General features: G+C 43.6%; 1 protein-coding gene across 13 annotated transcripts in view; it reads right to left on the reverse strand.

Annotated features, from left to right (window-relative positions):
* Positions 1 to 22,669, reverse strand: part of Atg10 (autophagy related 10) — a 290,792-nt gene extending 268,123 nt beyond the window's left edge. For 4 of the 13 annotated variants that reach the window (NM_001429163.1, XM_087634266.1, XM_087634277.1 and 1 more), the window contains 3 exon segments: positions 5,834 to 5,950; positions 9,907 to 10,178; positions 22,633 to 22,669. In NM_001429163.1, the coding sequence (NP_001416092.1) occupies positions 5,834 to 5,938 (105 nt within the window). In that variant the 5' untranslated portion in view covers positions 5,939 to 5,950; positions 9,907 to 10,178; positions 22,633 to 22,669. 13 annotated transcript variants of the gene reach the window in all.
* Positions 22,670 to 25,377: the final 2,708 nt, after the last annotated feature.

The following is a 25,377-nucleotide window of genomic DNA, read 5'->3' on the forward strand; positions in this document are numbered from 1 at the left end:
CTAGCTGTCCTGGATCTCACTATATAACCCAGGCTAACCTTGAACTCAGAGCAATTTATCTACCGTTACCTCCCAAATACTGACAGAACACCAGACCTAGCCATTTTTTTTACTTTATATGAATTAAGGAACAACCTTTGTGATAACTAGTTCTGAAGTAATACTGGAAATAATAAAAGTATTTCTAATGTGTTGTTATGTCTTTTAAAATATCAAGCAGGTTTAACTGAGGAGTCAGACATTAATTCCGGGGAAAGCTCTCTAACTCTTCTTTAAGAATAGCATACAAAGCCAGGCATAGTAGCACGTGCCTGTAATCCCAGCACTTTAGATGTGGAGACAGAGGACCAGGAGTTCTAGGCCATGCTCCGTTACAAAGCAAGTTTGAGGCCATCCTGGATTACATGAAATTCTGCCTGAAAAACACAACAAAGATTAACAGAAAAATTAGCTAGTGTTAACGATACAGAGTCTAATCTCAAGAAGTGGGAGAATTTGTTCGCAATGTGTGAATGCCCTGTTTCCACACTACAGAAAGAGAAAGAAACTTTCAAATGTGTGAGAGGTTACTTTAGCAATATGCTGTGAGAAACAGATTTATGGATATCAATTAAAAAAAAAGTTCAGGTCCCCAAAACCCCCATTAAACACTTGGGAGCAGCAACTTATGCCTGGAATCCTGTCCCTGGGGAGGCAGCAACAGAAACCTCCCTGGGGCTTGCTTAGCGCGCATGTACACACACGTACACACACGCATGCACGCACACACATGCCCCTCCAAACAATGTATCTATCCAATAGTATGTTAGCAACCCAGTGCCCTCATCTGCCCTGTGCTGCAAGCATACCTCACTTTCAGGATGCAAGAGGTTTCTGTTCCTCGTAAGACCCATCAGTCATACACAGTTTCTCGCCAATCATGACTCAAATATGTCTGGGTATAGATGTCAGGGACTGAACTGGCCTAGAATAGGTCTGGGTGCACGCTCATTGAGGAAGACTGTACCCCCTCAGTGACCCTTTAGGGAAACCCTCTTATTTACCATCTCCTGTGTATGCATAATTGGGCGTGCATATGATTAAACCTCAGTGTATTGTGGGAAGAGACACTCAGGGAGCAAAGGTTTACAATCAAAATGGAGAACCACCCAAACTATCCCTCGGCAACCACACTCCTGTTGAATGCCACTGGACAAAGCTCCAAGCGATGACTGCAGCTCTTGAGGAACCCCACTCATATTTCTTTCTTACCTATACTACTTTCTTACCTATACTTTAAATAAAAGTGTCTGGCTATTTTGGGATCTGTGTGAGCCTCCATTACAATGATAACAGGGCCAAGAAACAGGAAACACCCAACCCAGAATCTCACCATCGCTGATAAAATCAAAAATTTAGTGAACTCTATGACTAAGGAGAGACTGGATCTCAAAAATTCTGATAAAAACTCTGTTCAGTGTGATTAACACATCAACCTGTGGCGCACGCACACACACACACACACACACACACACACACACACACACACACACACAGTGTAGAGGCCTTGCGTGTGGTAGACAGGTGTGACTTCCCTAAGCTACATCTCCAGCCCACTGTGATATTAAAAGTCTAAATACATAGCTAAGGTTTCATGCATGCACGAAAACAGAGCTGAGATTCGTAGCTCTCTGTCCAGAGAAAGCTTGGCTCTATGGACTACAATCAGACCACAGTACCCCGAGTGAAGATGCTGTGGACATGTTTTATGATTCACCATAATAAACGCCATTAACCATGCGGTACGAGGAGAACAGCGATGGCCCAGAGTGACTTCTATTGTTTTTCTTAAAGCATAAAAGGACCTAACTCTGAAAGCAGCCAAAGCTAAAGTAAGAGTGAACATTATAAACATGGCCGTGAAGATCAAGTTAAAACAATGGTCGAACACTAAGTGGTAAGGGCTTTAAAGTTTGTTAGCTTAATATTATTACGTCAAAACAATTTAAAACTCAGAGAGAAATGAATCCCTAATTGGATCTGAGTGTACAATGTCTAAACTCGGAGCACTTCATGTCCCCTATCCTCTGCTCCTTTGTGTACATACATGCAAGCACATGAATGCTGTCTATGCATATAGAGTAGATTACTCTATTGCTATCCAACCCATCCCCCTTTTTTTGAGGTAGGATCTCCCACTGACCCTGGAAATCCACTGAGATTTAGAATCCTTTTCTGATACTTTGTTTCCTAGCACTGACAAAAAATTATGTATTCTTCAGAATGGTCCTTTCTCTGCTTCTGGGCATTTAGAGAGAGAATTGAAGGAAGTGAGATGTAGAATAGACAGTGAAATTGTAGAAGTAGTTGGGGGAGCCACAGTGTTAAGCAGCTTCTATGTTACTGTCTGATAAAATGGAGTTCCAACTGAATACAAGGAAAAAATCATGCAGGAAATAGTATCAAACCAAAGATACTTTGTAAATGGTTAACTATGGTTAAGTAGGACAAACAAGTTATGGGGGAGCCCAGAGGCAATTAAAATGAATCACGTAAGAAGCTAAGCAGCCCTGAACCAGTGTAGAGGCAGCATAGGGTCCCTCATAGCTCAGATCAGCCCCAGGGATGGTCAGGCAGGGCTGGCTGAGAAACCAGTCAAGTAATACAGACCGACATTAAACCCAGAACTCCTGTGCTGCCTACCCACAGACCACCCAGCACTCCCCACTAAGGTCTGGTTTGATTTCCACAGTGTTTCCGATCATGATTTTTAACCAGCTACCAACACTTAACAACTCAGAAACTTCTCCTAAATCAGGAGTTTCTACTTTTCTCAAAATATCAAAAGATCTCAACATTCGGACAACCTGGACAGCCACTTACCATCAGCCTGGTTTCCCCATTGCTTAATCCCTGAGGGTGTGTCCCAGGACATCAACAACCAGGTCTCCACAGACATTTGTATTTAAAGGCACTATCTTCAGGCTCTCTGGATTTTCTCTGGTGTTGGTGTTTTGTTGTGATATCTAGGGGCTGATCCCACTATGGGGAAAGGCCCTTAATTCAAGGTATAACTCTCACTCTAAAGGGTAGGGACCTTTCCTAACTCAGCAGCCAGAAGGACACTAAACATGAAACTGGACTTAATTATGCTGTCCCAGAGACTGACCAGTAACAAAGTCAAATTTTAAAAACAGGATTCTTCAGACCACAGTTCACAATTACAGTAAAGAACTTCTGGCAGAAATGGCTCCCCTCATGAAGGCTTCACTGAACCCTAGCACTACCTCACTTCACACACAATAATAGCACATAGACCCCAACCCTACTCTAGTAGGTCTCTATCACCTTGCTGCCAGCTGACATAGAGAAGGGGACAGGCAGATTTGGATACAGTGGAACCTGCCTCTGAGCCCGGCACTTCAGAGGCAGAGTCTGAGGGATCAGAAGTTCAAGGCCAGCCTCAGTTACATGATGAATTGAAAGCCAACCAGGACTATGTAAGTCTCTGTCTCAAGAAAACACAACAAAATAAAAAGAGCGAAGGGCAAAGAAAAACGTCCTGCATGGCTCCCTGGAGGTTTTAAGCCAAAAGGGGCCATGGGGGGATTGTTACCTTAAATTATGTTTTTCATGATTGGAATATTCCTGAAAGTCCTAGTTCTTTGAAAGTACCATGAAATTTAGTATAGTTTAGTCTTTAAACATGAATTGCGGCTATCCAAACTACAGAGTGTGAAAATGGTTAGAAATGTATTTTAAAAATAATCATGGGGCTGGGGATTTAGCTCAGTGGTAGAGCGCTTACCTAGGAAGCGCAAGGCCCTGGGTTCGGTCCCCAGCTCCGAAAAAAAGAACCAAAAAAAATAATAATAATCATAATTGTGAAATTTCCAAGAATTTCCAGGAACACTGATTTACTGTCCTGATTCTCAAAAAGTAGCATAAAGGGTACTTGAGAACACCAAGAACACTGCTCTTTCTTACTATGTGTTACAATTGTAAAACGTATTGTTGCCAAATAGAAAGTACCTTTATAAGAGAGAATGAGTCAGAAACCTATATACAGAGCTTCAGTTCCTAACACCAAGAGAAAAGGAGGGAGGAAGCGAGGGATCGAGCGAGGGAGGGAGGAACTTGAATATTGAATATCAGAACAATTAGCATTAAATCAAGCTAAAGACAGAGAGCTGTTAGGATTATCACTCAACATGCTCCCAACTCCATTGTGAAACAACACAGGACTATCACAAAGAGCGCAGTAAGAACACAGCCAAGTTACTGGTGTAAGAGTAACATGCAGAGATAGTGATCCCTTAATATAACTCATAGAAAAGAATACGAATGAAAATTCAAACATAATAGTAAAAGAGAAAAACTATAAACTACTCAAATAAAATTAATAAGAGTTACAAATAATGTCAACTCTCCAAACAGGGCACCAGGAAAGGTTTCTGATTATCACTGCGACTCAGGCCTGTAATCACAGTTCAGGGGGAGCGGACTGCACCACCAAGGAAGTCTTGTCTCAAATTCATACACTGCTGAGTCGCTAGGGAGAGAACAGATCTCTCTAGAGCCACCAGTCAGAGCTTGCTTCAGGGAAATGACCCCAAAGAACCCATGGCTTCAGCCCAGTGACACTCTGAGCCGGCACAGGACCCCCCAGCTCAGTTCCAAGTCGTGGGAACCAGGTCCAAACGTTCAGGTTTCCCAGAGGCACTCAAGACGCAGATCCAGGAAGCAGAGAAGCAAGAGCCTGATCCAGTCATGAATCAACCAAAATGTCAGACTGGGGAAACCTGTTCTCTAAAATGACCTCAGGCGACTCTCGGAAAGCTTTTACAGAGAGCATTATCAATTGTACGTATGGAAATACAAGAGTATGTAAGGGTTTTACATTATTTTAGAATAGAGTCAAAAGACGAAACATTCTGTATGATCTTTATGTTATTAAGGAGTTCCTTGAGACTACGTGAGTGTTGGGCTCTGACCTGATTTCAGGATAACCATTACCATCACTTTCTAGAACAGCGGCTCTCAACCTTCCTAACTCTGGGACACTTAGCGTTCCACATGTTATGCCGACCCCCAGCCATAAAATTATTCTGTTGCTACTTCAAAACTGTAATTTTGCTACTATTGTGAATTAAAATGTAAATATCTAATACGTGACCTCCAAAGAGGTATGGACTCACAGAACTCTAGACGAAACAGTGTCCTAAGAAAATTGTAGAATAGCCAGGTGTAGGGCACTACCCTGCAATTCCAGGACTTGGGAGGTAGATGCAGGAGAGAGGGTGTTCCATGCCATCTTTGATAAGATATAAAGCTCAATGTCGGTGCCTACCTCAAAACTGAGACAAAGAGAGATCATTTATAATGTAAACCACTAGTCTGAAGCTCCAGAGAAACATTTGTTTACATAGCAATAATTAATATTGTATGGGACCTTATCTATTAGTTCAGGAAGGTCACCTAAGGACTTTTCTAGATAATATTTTATTAGCCAAATAATTATGATTATATATAGATGGAATAATAAAATGGACATCTGTTTTAACGAATGCTTTAAAATTCATGGCTTTTGTTAAATCAGCCCCATTTTTATTCCTTACTATCAATTATCGATATTTTTATACAACAAAAATAAATAACCCTCCACTAAAAAAAAGTGTCGGTTGTAGCCAGGTGTGGTTACCAACACCTACGACCTGCCACCCAGAAGACAGAGAAGAAGGCCTGTGAGTTTGAAGGCAGCCTGGGATACATAGAAAGTACCAGGCTAGCTACACTGTGTCCTAAGACACCATCGAAACATAAAAAAACAAAGAAATGCATCTTCTGTTCTCACCTTGGCCGTTCTCCATTCCCAGCCATCGCCTATCTGTTGTGAATGTCTGATGAATTCTGCACAACAATGTTGGAAGCTTTCTTCTCCAAAGAACTCGTCCTCCATGTTAAATGGGAACTACAATAAAACAAAGAAACAAACGGACAGTATTAGTACCAGCGTGAGCTACCCAGAGTTGGGCAAGAGAATGGAAACCATCCTCAGGGTCATCTGTGAAAGAGTTTCCTCTCCACATAGTCTCACCCTGTCCTCGTTCGGTTTTAGGCAACATGAAACCTAAAAGCCTATACTTGAAACAAGAGTTTTCAGTTATGGAGTTTTCTTTGACTGATTTTTGGTTGTTTGAGGGGGATTCTGGTCTGGTTTTCTAAACATGTACCCTACAAACTAACAATTCATGTGACCAAACACTCTGGCTGTTTGTTTTTCTAAAGATAAAAGTGATGTTGACTGTAATAGAATCCTCACATTTAATTTTATCTAATTCTGAGACAATGCTTTCAAATATGCACCTCGAAATGCTTCTGCCTTCTACCTCAGCACTTACACTGCAGAGCCCCAGTGGTTCATGGAAGCCCCGCCCCTCACAGGTTATCAGAAGGGTCAACTCTCCAACAAGTGCCGCTACAAAGCTTGAAATTGCTTTCCAAGGTCTAAAGTTAATTAATTACTATCAGACCAAGCTCAAATGTGACATACCAAGAAATACTCATGTATTTGTTGTAGAAAGCTGTTCAAAACATACGATATTACTTCCGGAAATATTTTAGCACATAAGAAAACTTCCAGATCATGTAGTTGAGGCTTCTCAATGAACAGAAGTTAGAGGTACAAACGCTCCATCTGATTAGTTGTGGGTATCAAAACCATTGCGTAGTAGATCAACTACTACAGAGTGAGACATTTACCTCTCCACACAAGCCTCTCAAAACTCGAAGGTGTGTTATCTCCATTCCTCAGATGAAACCTCAAAAGGAGTCTGTTCACACATACAAATAAAAAGGGATTCAGGGCTATGACCTGTCTATTACACAAGCTGTTTCCCAACCCACTCTGCGGACTATTCAAATTTAGCTGAACCCATATAAGCATGTGCCTATGCACCCAGTTGAATGTATATTAAATAGGCACTGTGCATAGAGCAAAGTAAGATGTGAAGGAAGCAGACGCTCTGCCTCGTAAGAACTCACGCTCTTCTAAGAAAGGGAGGTAAACAACAAGAACGCCGCCAGTGGAAACTGCCTGACCAGCCTTTACTCTCCACACTGTGGATTAACTAGCCCACGCAGCGTTGCAGCAGCTCACTGACTCTGCGGCGTGACAACCATCAAGCGTTCTGCTCCTCAGAGGTGAGGGTGTGCTCACAAACCGTATTTGTGTATCCTAAATACGGAGTTTAACTAAACAAACCATTAAACTACAAGAAGACAACTAATTTCCGTGACTGCGTATCTTGTACGTGCCTCAATAAGGGTCAGATAAATGTGTGCCTCTAGAAGAAAAGTCCTCTGCTCCAGAGCAAGGTGGGGGCAGTGTCCCTGAAGGCCCTGGCAATGGAGGGGAAGCATATAGACCCAGGACTCTGTATCCGAACAGCTAATAATGACTGGAGAGCTTCCTTTCAATCAAAACTAGAAAGTTAGAAGGTGTGTCCTAGGTTCAGTTTAACCAAGAATAAACTATGATCTGAGTGTGGAGGTAGACCTGTCATTTAGCATCTGAGATGGAGGCAAGGAGGATCAGGAGGATCAGGAGGTCACCCTCTGAGTCACAGAGGGGTGGAGCTCCATGAGACTCTCTCTTTACAAACAAGGTGAAAAGCATGAGCAATAAATTTCAATCAAGTACCTACACTCAACGGACATGAATGCCTTGGCCATACTTTCAACTTTTAAGAATAAATTTTGACATTTTACACTATAATTAAGCTTTTGTAGCATGCACTTTTTATTTCTTTTTTCATGAAACAGTCTTGCTATATGTAGCCCAGGCTGGTCTGAAACTCACTATATAGACCAAGCTGGCCTGAAGCTCATGGTTATCCTGCCTGTTTCCCAAAGGCTGTGATTAAAGTCACATACTACTGTGCCTGGCTCTTAGTAGGGAAATACACTCTGGGTTTGCCAGGGGTTTGTTTCTGACACAGGGTTTCACCAGGTAATCCTGGCCAGTCTGAAACTCACTATGCAGCTCAAGCTAGACTCAAACTTGCAGCAATCTGATCCTCTTGCCTCTGCCTTCGAAATGCAAGGGTAACAGGCAAACACACACCACCCCCAAGTCTGGCCACATTCTTAATATGGCTTCTGGATGCCAATGAAACTTGACGCACTAAACTCTATGTATACGCAGCTATCCACGTTTCTCCTGGGAATCATGCATAATGTCCCACGAGTGTTCTAAGGTCCCACAGAAACAAAGAACTTTGAGCACAGGAGCAGGAGCAAGGATGAAATGAGTCTTCAGAGCCAACATTTAAGGTGTCTACAGAGGAAGAGGAGCCAACAACGATCTAGAGATTAAGGGAACAGCGTGTGGAGAGCCTAGTGAAGTCAGAGTCGCAGAGCCGAGGGCAAGAATGACTCACTGGGAAAAGAAAATCATCTAGGAACTTACAAAGCAGTCGTTGTCACTGTATATGTGGCGGGCATGATAATACACTACAGTCAGAGTGCAGCCAAGACTAAAAATGAGGAAAGTCTGCAGGCCGTATCTTCAAAGTGGTGAGTGGGACACCAATCAGTAATTAAGGAGGCCCACAGGTCTCAGGGAAGACATACTCGAACTAAGCATAGGAGGCTGGCTAAGAGACACCCCCCAATCCCCCCCAACCCCCGTACAGAGAAAGCAACAGGGAAACAATACACTGGCCTTTTAGAACAGGACATCCTAGCCAGCACCATTGATGGTTGGACACTCACTGTGTGTCTGTCCCTTGAGGCTAAAGGAAGCATTTAAGGAAAAATACTTAGGGAGTATTTAGGAGAACTTAGGGAGTATTTAGGAGTCTCCAGGTTAAGGAAGTGGAGGTCACAAGATACTCCAATGCGCAAGAGGTGAGGGCAACAATGAGGGAGAGCTCCTGAGAAAGGACTGAGATTAGAAGCTGCTAAGGGACACGAGACAGCCCTTAACGAGAAGCAGGTAGATTGAGAGTGACCCCCAGTAAGGCTGGAGACCCTGGGTTTGCAGGGCGTCCCTGTGATCTGTGACTTGCTTCAGAGTGTCCAGCTCTGGGGTTGGGGATTTAGCTCAGTGGTAGAGCGCTTGCCTAGCAAGTGCAAGGCCCTGGGTTCGGTCCTCAGCTCCGGAAAAAAAAAAAAGAAAGAAAGAAAAAAGAAAAAAAAAAGAGTGCCCAGCTCCAGGAGAATGGGGAGAGCAGAGAGAGGATTTGTGATGAAAGTTGCAGACTGGCTGAGCTGTTCAGCGACAGGGTACAAGATAGGAGAAACGCTGCTGGCCACAGGTCACAAGTTCAGGTTAGGCAGGAAAGGAAAAATGGCCAAGACGTGATGGGAAAAGCAGTAAAGATGTAGAGACAGCAACGGATGCAGGACAGCAAGAAGGTTTAAGAACTTCAGTGAATGGGGGAAAGTTTATGAGAGTCATATTTGAGGTCTCAGTGTAAACAAGGGATTGGTGGACCCAGATGACTGTAGGCCAAAATGACTGGCGCTTGGATTCCCTCCCCAGATGATATTAAAGGCACCTAATGTCACTGGACAGAGACAGTCCAGTGCCATTGCTTACAAACTGAATTACAGAATCCTCAAAGAAATAGGAATTTCATATAATGTTGACAAGGCACTGACCTAAAATCAGTGTCACATAAGTGGGGCACCAATAATCTCTGTGCGCAAAGCTTTGTGGAGTGGAGAAAAAGCGGCCTTCCACTCAAAGACTGTTTTAAATGTCAACTTTGTCTTAAAACTACTCAGTGGCTGCACTTATGACCATGCTACTCTCATGTAAATCGTACACATGAAAACTGCTCCACACTGCACTGGCTCCCCAAGCCCAGCCTGGAGCTCCGCCGTGTACAGCGGTAGAAACAGTGAGCTCAAGCCTGTTACCTCTTTTGATCTCAAAATACCTTCCCTTGAGAACGCAGACTGGGGTAAAGCTCCAAAGGGCTGGACATTTCAGGACTGTCTTTCCAGTGAGGGTGAGCTCCTGAGATCAGTATGTATCAGCCCAGAGGGCAAGGGAGCAGGAACCAAACAGGCTGAAGAAAATGAAGCTGCCAGCACTTCCACTGTGACGGGGTCAGATATTCCTGATGTACGTGCCACAGCTAGACTACACAGAGAATTATGGGTGAATGGTGACAAAATCCAGTATGATCCTAATGGATGAAACATACAAGAGCCAAAATTAGAGTAAACCAGACAAAAAAGGGAAGTGGGACCAGGATAGGCAAACAAGGGTTTGGGATGTTGATTGGTTGGTTTGGTTTGAGACAAGGTCTTGATATGTATCCCTGGCTAGCCTGGTATTTACTATATAGCCCAGGATGGCTTCAAACTCCTAATCCTCTTTTCTGGACATCCTGAATGCTGAGATTGCAGCACCATGAACCACCACACCCATCTACAGAACTCTTGAGTATGGGAGGAAGTGTGAGAGAGAGGAAGCAAGACCTGTGCTGAGGGTCGCAAGGCCTAGAGTAAAACTCTGACAGAATTGTAGTTGGTTGTCAGCGGAGACAATGGTCTTGTCTTGACTGGATGAGAAGTTGTTCAGAGTGAAGACTGGGGTAGAACAAAGAGGCGGGAGGGATTCAAAGGCAGGAAAGGAAAGATCTGGGCGAGCGTGATTCCACACACTCTACCTTTAGGTGGCTGAGTATTTCAGCAGCGATCCCTGGAGCACCGGCAGGTTTAGGAGAGAGGTAGGGCCAATTTAGCACAAAGAGTTTGTAGATCCACAAATGACTGATCAAGCAAGCATTCTGGGAGTGCAGAGGGAGCAAGAATCCAGGCTAGAGACAATGCTCCTGTGTCTGAATCACGCAGACAGCAAGAGTCTGTCTCAACACTTAGAGAAAAGACGGAGAACCAGGAGTGAAATGGAACCGTGCTAAAGATGGATGATCCTGACAGACCCCGAGAGATAACAAATCGTCACAAACAGAATTCAATTCATCAAGAATATAAACTTGGCATGCTGGGTGGTGGACATGTTAATCCCCGCACTCAGGAGACAGAGGCAGGCTTATCTCTGTCCGTCTGAGGTCAGCAAAGTCTCCACAGAGAGTTCCAGGTCAGCCAGGGCTACATGGTAACCCACACTCAAAAAATAAACAAAAATAAATTAAAAAAAATAGAAAACACACCAAAATGGATTATACACTCAAGAGTTCTAAAATCCCAAGCCAACTCTTGGTAACAAAAAACAAGTAAAAACACTCCATCCTCCTGAACCCTCCAGGTACTTTGAGATTTACTAAACTATTAAAAGTGCTAGTTGAAATACACAATTTCATTCAATAGTCATGCGTTATCTAATTAATAATCAGCGTGCTGCTAGCAAGATGACTGAACGCTAAGACACTAATTAATATTGGGCTGTATACTTTTAAAATTATCTAAGGACTGAGCTTTGCTGAAGGATGTCATACACAGTAACGCAAACGCAACTTGATTAGGACACCATATTAAAAGGTTATTAATCTCACTCAAATCCTCGCAATGCAGCATAATGAAATATCAGTGGATAACTGTTTCTTTGCTCAAATAAGAATATCTCAACTTATTAAAAATGAAAACGTCATGCAATCAACACTTTTAGTCACACTCTCAAGCCTGGATTCTCCCTCTCCCTCTGAGTCGTAGAAGCAGAAGTCAACAGTCTTAGCAGTTCCTATCGGAACTGTGTGTTTCCAGACAAGCTTATTTTGATGGGTTGCAGGAGACCCTTCCTCTGTAGCCCATACAGGCCTGGACTAATATGAAGACCAAGCTAACTGTACACTTGAGGGAATCCCCCTGCGTCAGCCTCTCCAATGCTGGGATTTCAGATGTGAGACAATCACATTCCCAATCAGACTGGCTCAGTGTGTAGGTACCTCCCTCTAATTCCAGCATTAGAGGGAGGTAGAGGCAGAAGGATCAATAGTTCAAGGCTATCCTCAGCAATGTAGCAAACTGGAGACCAGCCTGGGCTACAGGATGCCTTTTCTCAAAAAAAAAAAAAAAAATCAGGTTAAAAAAAGTGAATTTGGATTTTAGTGTCCACCAGACACTATGACTATGACTGAATGACCAGAATGACTATGACTGAAGTGTCAGCAAAAAGATGGATTTTAGAGAGGAGTTGTGGCCCGTGCCTTTAATCCTATCACGAGAGTTTCTTCTAAGGCAGGAAGACTGGCTTCACGTTGGTGGTGAGCCTGGACTACATACTAAGACCCTGTCTCCTAAAAGAAAACAACAAATAAATTGCTCGGCAAACCTCAATTCTCCTCTCATCTTAACCAATATGCCTGTCGTTTCTAATTCTAAGTGAAGCTGCAAATGAGTCCCAGCTCCTTGTGTCATGACGTATAAGGAACTAATACATCTGTCTGCTTAGCCTGAGTCTTCGCATGGCTGAGCAGGACTACTGTTTAGTTGCTGTGGTTTCTTTTCTTCCCTTCTTTCCTTTCTTCTTCTTTTTTAACCTCAATCCAAACCTTTTCCCAATCCTATCAGTAGAATTCAGAGATGGAGAAAGCAGAACCTTTCCAGGCTCAGGGCGAGACCTCGGAGGACAGCGAGGAAGAAGCTTATGCGCTGCTGGGTATACCTCGTATGACCACTATCCGGATGATCTCACCTAACCAGAAACGGTTCCCTCACTACCACACTACAGGCTTTTATGTGATCTTTAATGTGCTTGGAACTAAATTTATGTTTGTGTGGGTTTTTGGCTTTGTTGGTGGTAGGGTCTCTTTTGCAAAGTTATTTCTTTTGATAAATCTGTAAGACAGTGTGTAATGAGTCATTATTTCACATAGAACTTTTCCCTAGTTCTAAGGTTAGTTATAAATAAATATACACACATATATAAGAGTACAGGCTATAAATATATTTAAACATTAAATATCCTTTTTCACTAATGAAAAAAAGCGTCTTTTTTTTTTTTTTTTTTGAAAAAAAGCGTCTTCATCTCTGTCCTTTCTGGGAAGAATTCTACATCAGTGACCATGAGAAGTAGCTGTTAGATAAAGGTAATGGAATTGAAGTGACGTTAAATCAGGAGGGAAGACGGTCTGCTGCAGAAAGAGACCCAGTAAATGGGTGGCAGGGGTGAAGGAAGTCAGTGGAGGAGAGAGGTGAATACATGTATGGAGGAAAAGATCATGATACTATCAATCATGTCAGCTGCTAACTTGGAACGTTAACTTCGAAACCGTACTAAAAGAGAATCCCATACCATTATCACTGTAAATCCAGACTATGTCCTTTGAAAGCATGCCATTTCCAGGCCAGGCAGTACAAACTTGTGCCATAGTCTCAGACAATTAAGCTGAAGCAGGAGGACCGCTTGAGCCTAGGAGCTTAAGATCAGTCAATAAAACAGGAGTCTGAGGATTAACGGATGGACACAGCGGGAGGAAGGCTGAGTGGGGACCACGGAGACCTTCTTGTAAACTGGTTATTCACGTAACTCCCAGGGTCCCCGCCCCCTCCCCTCGAAAGACAAAGCTCGAAAATGTCGATTTCATGGGAAATCCAACTCCAGGACCAAAACAATTACATGATTCCGTACACCCCCAAGTAAATATTTCTAACAATTACTGTGGAAATGATTACAAAGCAACCATGCCAGAAATTTGAGGCCAAAAGCAAATCACGTGACAGTGCTGATAGCTAAAAGCCTGGACTTCAAGGTGCACTGCAGCCTGGGCGTGGCCACCCAAAAAGCAGCTTGAAGAACCATCGGAAGGGAGGAGGGAGCAGTTCAGGCTTGCAGCTCCCTAGCAGGGCAGCCTCCCTCCCTGCAGGCTCACAATGCATACCGCCCATCAAAGTTAAAACAGGAAGCAACATGTCCTTGCATTGGCCCGGGAACCCACTGATGAGAGCGATATTGCCCTTGGCCTCTACAGCAGGAGGTCCCAGGAAGAAACAGGAAGCATTTCCCTCTCCTACAGTCTACATGTCACTCGAGGGAACCCACGAGAGAAGTCGCCATCCTCCTACTGGGTTTCAACCTCCAAGTTCTCTCTAGCTACTTTAGTATGCAGGGCCAGAGCAGAATTGTGATGAACTGAATACCTTGCTAGGACGCCACCAGTGGGGACCTGAAGGGACAGAGGGGACAGCAGAGGAGCCTTCCAAAGAGTGAGTAGCACAACCTTGCCATCTTCCTTAAACCCTGAATTTATAAGCTGTAACTGAAACAAAAACACTATCCAGGTTACAGGCACAGGTCAGAGAGGGGAAATACCTAGGGAACTTGCTGGAATACAGGAAAGATGGACCCTCCCTAACTGTACTTGTACCCATTCACCTGTTCCCCAACTAAATACTGAGAGAAAGAATCTTTGACATTGACTTGGACGAAGGGAGATGAAGGGGCAACACCAACCCACACAAGTCCCTCTTCTGACAGTCACTAACATGAGTGTCAACAAGGGTCCAAGAAGCTCTTGAATAAGGAAAGAGAAACGCTGAATTAGTCAGGGTTTTACTGCTGTGAACAGACACCATGACCAAGGCAACTCTTAAAAAGGACAGCATTTAATTGGGGCTGGCTTACAGGTTCAGAGGTCCCGTCCATTATCATCAAGAGAGACGCATGGCAGCATCCAGGCAGGCATAGCACAGGAGAATTTGAGAGGTCTACACCTTGATCTGAAGGTTGCTGGGAGCAGACTGTCCTCAGGCAGCTAGGAGGAGGGTCTCAAGGCCCACCCCCACAGTGACACACCTCCTCCAACAAGGTCATACCCCCTAATAGTGCCAGTCCCCAGGCCAAGCATATTCAAACTACCACATTCCACTCCCTGGCCCCCATAGGCTTGTTCAAATGCATGAGTCTATGGGGGCCGTACCTATGGGGACGTTACGCAAAATACATTTAGTCCAACGTCAAAAGTCACGTTTTGACAGTCTCAACAATATTAAAAGTTCAAAGTCTCTTCTGAGACTCGTGGAATCTCTTAACTGTAATCCCTTATAAAATAAAAAGCAAAAGCAGATAACATACCCCAAAATCACAGGATAAACACTACCATCCCAAATTAACACAGGGAGAAAATCCTGGACAAAACCAAGACCAAAACCCAGCTGGGCAAACTCCAATCTCTGCTCTTCCGCATCTGATGCCCAGCCCTTTCTGCTTTGCTGACTACAACACAATTCTTTCTGTTGGGCTGGTTGCACTTCCTGTTAGCATCTTTCCTTGGCAGGTATCCCATGGCTCTGGTAGCTCTAACATCTTGGGGTCTCCAAGGCAACTTCAACTTTACAGCTTTTTTTTTATTCCAGCATCTGGGATCCACACATGATCTTCTGGGCTCCTCCAAAGGTCTGATGAAACTTCTCCAGCTCTGCTCTCTGTAGCACTCTGGGCTCTGGTTGACTCCATTCTACTGCTGCTGCTGTTCTTGGAGGTCATTCCATGGTACTAGCATCTCTAAGACACTGGGGTCTTCCAGCACAACAACTTCACCAATAGCCTCTCGTAGGCTTCCTCTATGGTGCCAAGCCTCAACTTCTTTGCATGCATGACCCCTTCAGTCCTGGGCCATCGACTGCAACTGAGGCTGCACCTTCATCAATAGCCTTCCACAGCCTAACACAGAGCCAAGCCTCAGCTGCTCTCTCCACAGCACCTTCATGCCTTCAAACCAGTACAGTACCACCTGGGTGACTCTTAAACATGACCAAGTACAGCTGCAGCATGAGGTACAACCTTGGCTATCTCTGGAGTACAGCTTCTTGAGCTCTCAGAAAACACGTCCCAGAAGATTTCACCCCAGTGATGCTGGTCTCTTCTTAATCACCACTAATTTCTAAGCTCCAGCTAACCAGCTTCAATTGTCCCAGTTGTCCCTTCTATTCTGAACTCTAAAGCTATGGCCATGTGGTTAAAGCTGCCAAGTTCTGCTACTTGCTGGGACTGGAACATGCCCCGCCTCCCCCACTCCATGCCCTTGTTTTATTTTATTATCACCAGCGCTCTGTTTTCCAACTCCTTCACTGCCTGAGCTTGGCTGTCCTGGAACTTGCTCTTGAAGCCAGAGATCTGCATGGCTCTGTCTCCTGGAATTAAAGGTGTGCACCACCATGCCTGGGCCTCAGCTTTTCATGATCATTGTTCCTCAAGATCTGGATCAAGCTTGTGTCTTCCAGCCTCAAGATCTAAATCAGAGGGGTGCCCCCGCTTTCTGTATTGTACTTCATTCCAGATTAAAAGTCCAAATGAAAACAATAACCAGTCCTAATAATGCTTAGATAGAACTCTCCCTTCTTCAACTGCAAATGCATGAGTTTAGCTGAATAAGATCTTGCTCCAAGGTCATCACTCCCTTAATTCCATTTAATATCGTTGAACACAGTACTTAGCTTCATCTCGCTTCCTGGTACCCTTTACCCTTTGAACCATACTTTGTATTTCCCATGTCTATGCTTGCTCCTTTTCATTAAAATGCTCCTTCTAAGAGTGAACTTTAGGAACCATGTAACAGAATTTACGCCAGGCTGTTCTGAGACCTCCTTTGTCAAAGATATTAATCTAAATTTCTTTACTTTAGCCTCAAGCAGACTCTTTGGACAATAGCAAAAGGCAACCACATTCTTCACCAAAATATCACAAAAAAGTCTCTAGGCCACACACTAAAAGTCTTCTCTTCTGAAGCTTCTTGGGCTAAGTTCCCACAATACAAAACACACTCAGGAACACTGTCTTACAGGTTTCTACTAATATGGCCCCAAAAGCCCCCACTTAAAGCTCCACCCCACTGCTTTACAAAGTCCCCAAATCCACATTCCTCTGAACAAAACCATGATCAGACCTATCACAGAAAGACCCTGGTACCAACTTCTGTCTTAGTTTTGTTTTGAACAAGGAAAGAGACACGCTGAATTAGGGTTTTACTGCTGAGAACAGACACCATGACCAAGGCAACTCTCAAAAAGGATAACATTTAATTGGGGCTGGCTTACAGGTTCAGAGGTTCAGTCCATTATCATCAAGGCGAGCATGGCTGCTAAGTCTTCATCTGAAAGCCAATAGGAGCAGACTGTCCTCAGGCAGCTAGGAGGAAGGTCTCAACGCCCACCCCCACAGTGACACACTTCCTCCAACAAGGCCACACTTCCTAACAGTGCCACTCCCTGGGTCGAGTACATTCAAACACAGTACACCCTTATAAAGTTGAGGAGATGTACATGTGTAATTCTGGCACTTTATAAACTGAGGCATGAAGATTGCTAGTTCTAGGTCACCCAAAGTTTATCAGCAAGACCCTATCTTCTTTATAAATAAATAACAAATTGATTAATTAATTAGTTAAGTTATAAGGTTGAAGAGGGAACACATTTTTCTATAATGGCTGAAAAACCTAAACTTAAAAACAAAACCTACTCTTTGCTACTAATTTTAAAAAATTAAAATCTAAAAAGCATCTAAAAGCAAAATGCAATGGGAAAACGGTTAAAATTTAAAAAATAAATGGGACCCAGGTACGGTAGCAAATTCCTAGGATCCCTGCCCAGGGGAAGCTGAAGGAGGAGGAAAAAGGGCAGATTATGGCTAGCCTGGGCTACATAACAAGTACCAGGCCAACCTATGTACCATCCTATTTCCACATTTTGTTTATTTTTACAGCATGTATCTTATAAATGCTGACTCTGAGGGTCCTCATGGGGAAAAAGTAAAAACCGAAATTTCCCTAAGAAAATCATGGAAGACTCCAAAACAGAAAGTTTTAAAAACACGAATTTAATTCTTCAAGAACTAAAATCTGAAATTTGAACATGACCCACCAGGTGGAAACAGAGTCATTCCACAAAGCCGGCAGAGTTCTTATAAAGTACAAGGTGTATACAAATACATACATATACATACATACATACATACATACATACATACATGCATACATGCATACATGCATGCATACATACATATGTAATTGCAGGGAGCAAGGCAAACAGTATAGATTAAGCAGAACCCATTGACTACTGTTTAGGGAGGACTGTGTAAGGTATATGAAATAAGCAGAACCATACTAGGTCATCAAAAAGAAAGGTCATAGTTGGCTATTGTCATTCATTGCTAAAGGACCAGGCCTATTAAAGCATCCTACAGTGTAGAACTCTCTGTGATACTACCAGTAGAGGGGCTGGAAAAGCAGCCCAACGGTTAACACTACTTGCTGCTCTTGCAGAGTTCCCATGTTCACAGACTTCAGTTCACAAGTCCGTAACCTCGAAGGGTACACGTCCACACACAGCAGCAACTCACAAAAACACATGTATACACACAATATATATTTTCTTAAATGTAATGCTAGTAGAGGGCAGGGTGTATACCCAGAAATAAAAGGGCCTGGAGTCAATTCCTATAAGCCCCCCTCCAAATCTCTCTCTCTCTCTCTACCCCTCTCTCTCTCTCTCTCTCTCTCTCACACACACACACACACACACACACACACACACACACACACACACACACACACACACAGCAGTAACAGAAGCTGGAAGTTAGGGCAATACAGACCTGAGTCAGGAGAATGAAGAGTTAAGACCAACCTCAGCTAAAATGTGAGTTCCAGTTCCACACAGATGTGTACTATGTGACATGACACTGTCTCAAAATAACCATCTTCACCATCACCATCATCGCTGCCATCATTGTCGTTGTCATCATCATCACCATTATTGCTGACATCATCATCAGTCACAGTCATCATCATCCTCATCACCACCACCACCACCTGCAGTAGAGCCTCCTGGACAGTGTTAGTCGATTTCAGGTCAACAAGATGAGGAGAATGACAGCACCTGGGTTCTCTCTGAGTCTGTGGCTATAGTTGGCACTCCATGCACTCTGTACTCATGTCTAGGGGCTAGAAGATAAACTCTTTATCTTTAAAGAGGCTGAGTCGCTAAGTGATTCAAGAATTGGGGGCTGGAGAGATGGCTCAATGGTTAAGTGCACTGACTGCTCTTCCAGAGGTCCTGAGTTCAATTCCCAGCAACCACATGGTGGCTCACAACCATCTGTAATGAGATCTGATGCCCGTGTCTGAAGACGGCTACAGTGTACTCACATATATAAAATAAATAAAACCTTTTTTTTAAAAAAAAGGAAAAGAGGCTAGGGATTAATGGGGTGTCCCTGAAAGCAGTAAGCCACGTACGTGATCCTCACTGGTATTTATTAGGAAAAAAAGAAGAAGAATTTGGAGTTCAGAACACAAGCAGTCGGGGCTCTACCATACAGGAACAAGGCAAAGGCTTTTCCAAAGAGGAAAACAAGGTGAGGTGATCTCTGAAGACTTTGAAGCAATAGACTTATGTGGGTCATTCCAGGTCGGCTGCTAGAAAGAGCCTAAGTTTTATTTTCCTTGAACATGTAGTTTCCACTGACTTGAGTTTTTGTTTGCTGATGTGGGAGCTCATAGTAATGACCTCTCAGGGAAAGATTCCCAATTCTTTTAACGCAGGAAGCCGTGTTTTTGCAGAGTATGTGGTGTGTTTCCACCTTTCCTTTGACCATCATGAAGTTCAGAACTCCGTCTATGGCTGCCTCAGTCACATAGAACAAGGAAAAAAATATAAGATGTACTTCTGTGTGACTCATCCAAATGTCTTTTTACTCGAACTTCCTATCTTCATGGCCACGATTTATCCTTGCTACTATATCATTTATGGGTTTAAAAGTCAGCTCAAATACTCTTGAGACAGACAGGACTAGAATTTAAAATTATAAGCAAAACAGATAAAATGGCTAATATACAAGAAACCAGATAACGAGATAAGAAGAAAGATACTGAGCCCTCAATATCAACCTGAGAGACTTGAGACTTTTTAGAAGAAAATGTATCAATAAGTATAAATCATGGCTTTGCTTCCTACAGCTGGTAATCAAGTTTATGTGAAAACTTCCAAGCTGAAGAGAACAGTAATAAAACACAGTAAAAATCGATGATAAACAATACGACCACTGTTTTGAGGAATTAATATGGGTTGTTGATATGATAATTAAAAATAGCATTATTATGCCTTTCCTATGCAACAAAACCATGGTGACTAAAATCCGCATAGCATCTTTTTGAGGTATGCCACTGTAATTTTCTCTGTAGTGGAGGAAATTGAACTACAGGAAAAGCAGCTTGCTATGGCTGTTATAGTAGTAACAGCCAAGAACATTCCATGCCTACAGCCTATGCTTTAGAGAAGACTTCAACTGGTCCAGGAGCTATGAATTAAAAAGAACTCTGTGGCACTGAATAAGATGTAGACAGGGCAATCGTGACGTGGGAATAGGTTGAGATGACTCAGAATGCATTGAGGACTACAACAAACTCCGGGGAACAGGGTGCAAGCAGGTCACACAGAGCCTCCCACTCAAGAGACTCCACTTACGGGCTGGAGAGATGGCTCAGCGGTTAAGAGCACTGACTGCTCTTCCAGAGGTCCTGAGTTCAATTCCCAGCAACCACATGGTGACTCCCAACCATCTGTACTGATATCTGATGCTCTCTTCTGGTGTGTCTGAAGATAGCTACAGTGTACTTTATATAGAATAAATAAATAAATCTTTGGGTTTTTTTTTTTTAAGATTCCACTTAAAACAATAAGCAGTAGCAACCATTGAAGGTTCCAGCACAAAGTAGCTGTTCTTGGAAAGATACTATTCGATGATCTGAATTAACCCTAACTTCGAGGGTGAACATTAGTGCTCACTCTCCTTGGCTACTATGACCAGTGTAATAGTCGGTGACCTTCAGGTAGAGCCCACTTTTCTCTTCCCCTATTTTCCAATTGTTCTTATAGCCTGTTTGGCCCTAAAGACATCTATTGTCAAAGTACTACCACCAGATAATCTCTATAGGTCTCTCTTTTGGATGTTGATTACACTTCTGATTCAAACATAATCTCTGAGGTCCAAAGCACATCTTGCAGTTTCCAAGATAATATTCAAATCAACCCCAGTCTGAAACTATCTACTTATGTAAGCTTTACTGCTTTTTCCTAAAGGGATGCTTATGTTTCTAAGACATTTATTATGTTAAGAAGTGCTATCAAGATATAATTTGTTCTGGGCATGGGGGCAGATTGTCTATAATCTCAGTGCTCTAGAGGCTGAGGCAATGGGATGGTGTGTTCTACACTAGACTGGACTCAGTAAGACCCTGTCTAAAATATAAACATGTGGGGATGGGGTGGTACAGTTGGCAGAGTGATTACCTAGCCTACACAAAGGCCTGAGTTCAATTCCCAGCATCACATAAACTGGGCATTATGATTAATACCCACAGAACTTGGGAAGTAGAGACAGGATCAGCTTAAGGTCAGTCCTAGCTGACAGGGAGCACAAGGCTAGCCTAACAGAGAAAACACAGGGAAAGATAGAATTTCTTTTAAGCATTGTCTTAGATACCCCCATTATGTACAGTAAGATCAGCTAATATTACCCTAATCTTGAAATATTCCATATTCAAATGAATCTACCTTAGAACTATTTGCGCTAGTTTCTTCCACTAAAATATACATAACAATTTTCCATTTGTTTTTGCTCACTGAGACAGGATCTGGTTGTGGTAGTGCAGGCTGGCTTCAAACTGGAGGTAGTTCTGCCTCCAGCTGTGACAGGCTGGGGACAGGCCATCGAGCTCAGGCGTGACAGCTTCTAAAACTTCTAAAACTGCTCTGTGAGATTTTTAACTCCCTGTTGCTATTTTTTTTTTCACTTAGGTCTTCATTCTGTGTCATTCTCTCCTGTCAACATCTGACCCTTTGGAAGCAACGAGGAGCAATGGTACCTGGAATCCTAAAACACACTTGAGTATGGCATAGAGTCTGTGTTCTCTAACCCTAACCATCATAAATGTTCACTCTCACCACCACAGTGGGGACCACTGTCACATTATAATTACCCAAAGTAAGCCTTTGGAAAAGAACTGCTGCACTTGGAGAGAGCAAGCCAGCTGTCAAAGAGCGCTTAAAACATGAATACAGCACTGGTGAGAAGCTGATGGCTCCTGTAACCTGTGATGGAGTCTGTGGTCTCAGCTTCTCTGAGGAGAGGCTGAGGCAAGAGGCTCAAGGTTCGAGGACAGCCTGGCCCACATAGTAGCAAACACTGTCTCAAAAACAAACCCACAACTGTTCTAGTTGGCGACTTCCCCCCACCCCACCCCCTACAGTTGGAAACAATTTGCATCTTGCCGAAAACACAGAACATGGGGCTCCATTTTGATTCTGAAAAACATGTGACCACCCTGGGTGTTACTACCAAGATTTTCATAAGTATCACTACGGATAAAAGCATGGCTTCTATAAATCAGTCAACTAGTCCTTTATCTCCGACCCCCCACGTCCTGGTTTTATAGATCAATGGGGGGAAGGGGGGTTGTGTTGGCTGCAAATCTGAAAGCCTGCCAGTCACTTAACTTCCTTTGTTTCAAGGTCACGTGAGCACATTCCTAGCACAAGGTGGAAAGGTCGCCCAGGCGGCTCGCGCCCACCTCCCGGGCTTTTTGTCACGGGCGGGCCGCTCTGCCGCCCTTCTCGGGTCCCGGGAGGCGGGCGAGGGCTGCAGGCGGCTGCAGAGGCGCCGCCGTGGTTAGGTGTACTCACCCCGCTCGCTCGCCCTGACCTGGAGCCGGCGGCGCGCGGCGGGGCGGGACTGGGCGGGGCCGGGCGGCGGGAGCGGACCGGCGGAGGAGGAGCTCCGCCCGCGCGGCCGTGAGCCTGCGCGGTGGGGCCGCCCGGTGACGTCGCAGCGAGACCTTTCTGCAACCAGTTCGCTCACATCCATCACCTTCCCTGTCGGTGCTCTAGGCCAGACCAGGGCGAACCCGAGCCAGGGTACCTGCGCTCCCTTCCCACGCACAGTGATACTAGACGCCTAACTACAAACAAGCGACTTGTGACTAGTAGAGTGCGAGCAAGGGTGCGGGCCGCGAGTGTCCCCAAGAGCCTTGTCAGCTAAGTGAGGTTCACTGCCACCCATTTAAAACAGGGCTGGGGCAAGAAGTTTGGAATTCGAGTGCTGATAACTGTACCATTTTCAGAACAAAAATCAGAAAATACCAGCCAGTAAAATGAAACCAAGGGGCAATGGTAGGACCATGGTAGGAGGAAAAGAGTCATAGGGGTCATGGGACAGATAGGATATCTCAGGGAAAGCGAGTCTGGTCCTTTAAACAGGAGAACATTTCTTAGAAAAGAAAGTAAACAGGCAAAATGAAAGCGCTGTCAGTTTTCAAATGTGAAGAAGGAGGCTTGGTCTTGAGCAAGTAGTGTAAGATTACCATGTTAAGTAGCTAATAAATTCCTGAGACTCTGAGTAATGTCTTCGCAATTTCCTGTAAGTCCATATTGTTTCGAAATAAGTTGATTGTGTGTGTGCGTGTGTGACTTTCTGTTTGTTTTTTGAATGGACAGAACACAGATCTGTGGTGACCACTGACAAAAGATGGGGTAAGGGCTAATTTTAAAAGGGGCTTAGAATATGGAAGGATGGTAGAACTCTTCTGCTTTTGATTGTTGGTTTTATTGATGATTAAACCACTATTTTGCCAAAACAAAAAACATTACATTTGGCCACACACAAAATAATTTTTAAAAAGTATTGTAAAGGGGGAAGGGGTAAAAAAAAAAAAGTATTGTAAAAATAAACTTCAACTAACTTTTTGAGCGACTATTAGTTAATTGGTAACACCTAATTTAGTTAGTTAGTTAGTTTGTTTGTTTGTTTGTTAGACAGGAATGTATAGCATAGGCTAGCCTGGAACTGCAGACACTCCTACATCCACCTCTGAGTGTTAGGATTAAAGCCATCTTAATGTGCTTCTACTTGACCTGTTTGTTTGTTTGTTTTGAAGTATAAGAAGTTATTTGTAGGGCATGGTAGCTCATATTTATAACCCCAGCACCCAAGGAAGTAAATGTGGGTGGGGGATGGCAAGAGAATTTAAGAGCAGTCTGGGCTATACAGCAAATTCTAGGCCAGCCAAGGCTGCTTTATTATTTCCTGAAAGTAAAGTAAAAAGTTACCAGAAACTTTGCCATGCAAAAGTAAGAATAATTAATTTCCATATTCTTGTACTCAACAATTTAGAATAATTACCGCAAATTATGCCGTTAGTTCAAGCCTGGCATTCTGTACCAGAGCCAGTTTTAAACGACATGATTCACCTATGGAATCCAAAAAAAAAAAAAAACAGGATGTAAGTCAGGTCAACACTGCGCCTTTCCCTGTACCTCTCAAGGCAGGGAATGGTTCTAGACTGTGTTTGCACTCAGCATGATAAAGTTCCTGAGGGCATGGGTTCTTAATCATAGCCTCCCTAGACTCAAGTAAAACTCCAGATGAGTAGTCATTGAAATAAACGAAGAAACAGTCACAAAAGAATAGGAAAGCTCAAATTTATGGAACACTTACTCACTACTACTCATCCTAATAGGCCTTTGTTACCTATTATATTTGAATGTCTTTTTTACATACATACATACAGAGAGAGAGAGAGAGAGAGAGAGAGAGAGAGAGAGAGAGAGAGAGAGAGAGAGACTGACTCATGGCAATCCTTCTGCCTCAGCCCCCTAAATACTGAGAGTACAGGTGCCTCCACACCTGTCTGGATGAACGGAACCTCCTAGAATTGGAAACTTCGGACTGGTTTTTGAGTGGCTGGTTTTGTTTTGATTTTGGTTTCTTGAGGTATATAAAATGAAAGAAAAATGGGGTTATACAGGCCGTTCGTACATTAGAAGTCATTATCGGAGCTAGGGACATACCTAGCAGGTAAAATACCTGACTGGCCTGTGTGAAGCCCTGAATTCCACCCACAGAAGCAGAGGAGTGTGGATGAGGAGGAAGAGGAGAAGGAAAGAAAAAGAAAGGAACATTATCCTGAAACTGCATGTGCTCAGTGCCTACCCAAATGTGCAACAGGATAAAGCAAACAAGCCTAGACAGGGGGAAGACTGCCAGGGCAGTCACAGGAGGCAGACTGCAAATTCCCAGTAGAGGAAACTTGCTCAGGGAGTGAGAGCATACTGTGGTACTCTAACCTTCGCCGCAGGATGTCCTTTGTCTAGCAAAACCCGTAAGACTGAACAACACGGAGCAGACCCGAAAGTCAAGTAGGGACTGTCATGTTAATATATTGATACACCAAACTTGGTTCATCGGCTTGGGTGAAGTTCTTTCTGTGTGTGGAAAGTGGGAATTCTGTGCTCACTGTTCAGTTTTCTGTAAGCCACTTTTTTTTTTTCTACAAAGAAATTAGGTCTTTAAGAAAATGATACTGCTCCTAGTAAGAGCACCAGTGGAAGGGGAAGCCCTGGGTCCTGCTAAGACTGAACCCCCAGTGAACT

Source organism: Rattus norvegicus, chromosome 2, assembly GCF_021556685.1.
Source record: "Rattus norvegicus strain SHRSP/BbbUtx chromosome 2, alternate assembly SHRSP_T2T, whole genome shotgun sequence".
NCBI lineage: Eukaryota > Metazoa > Chordata > Mammalia > Rodentia > Muridae > Rattus > Rattus norvegicus.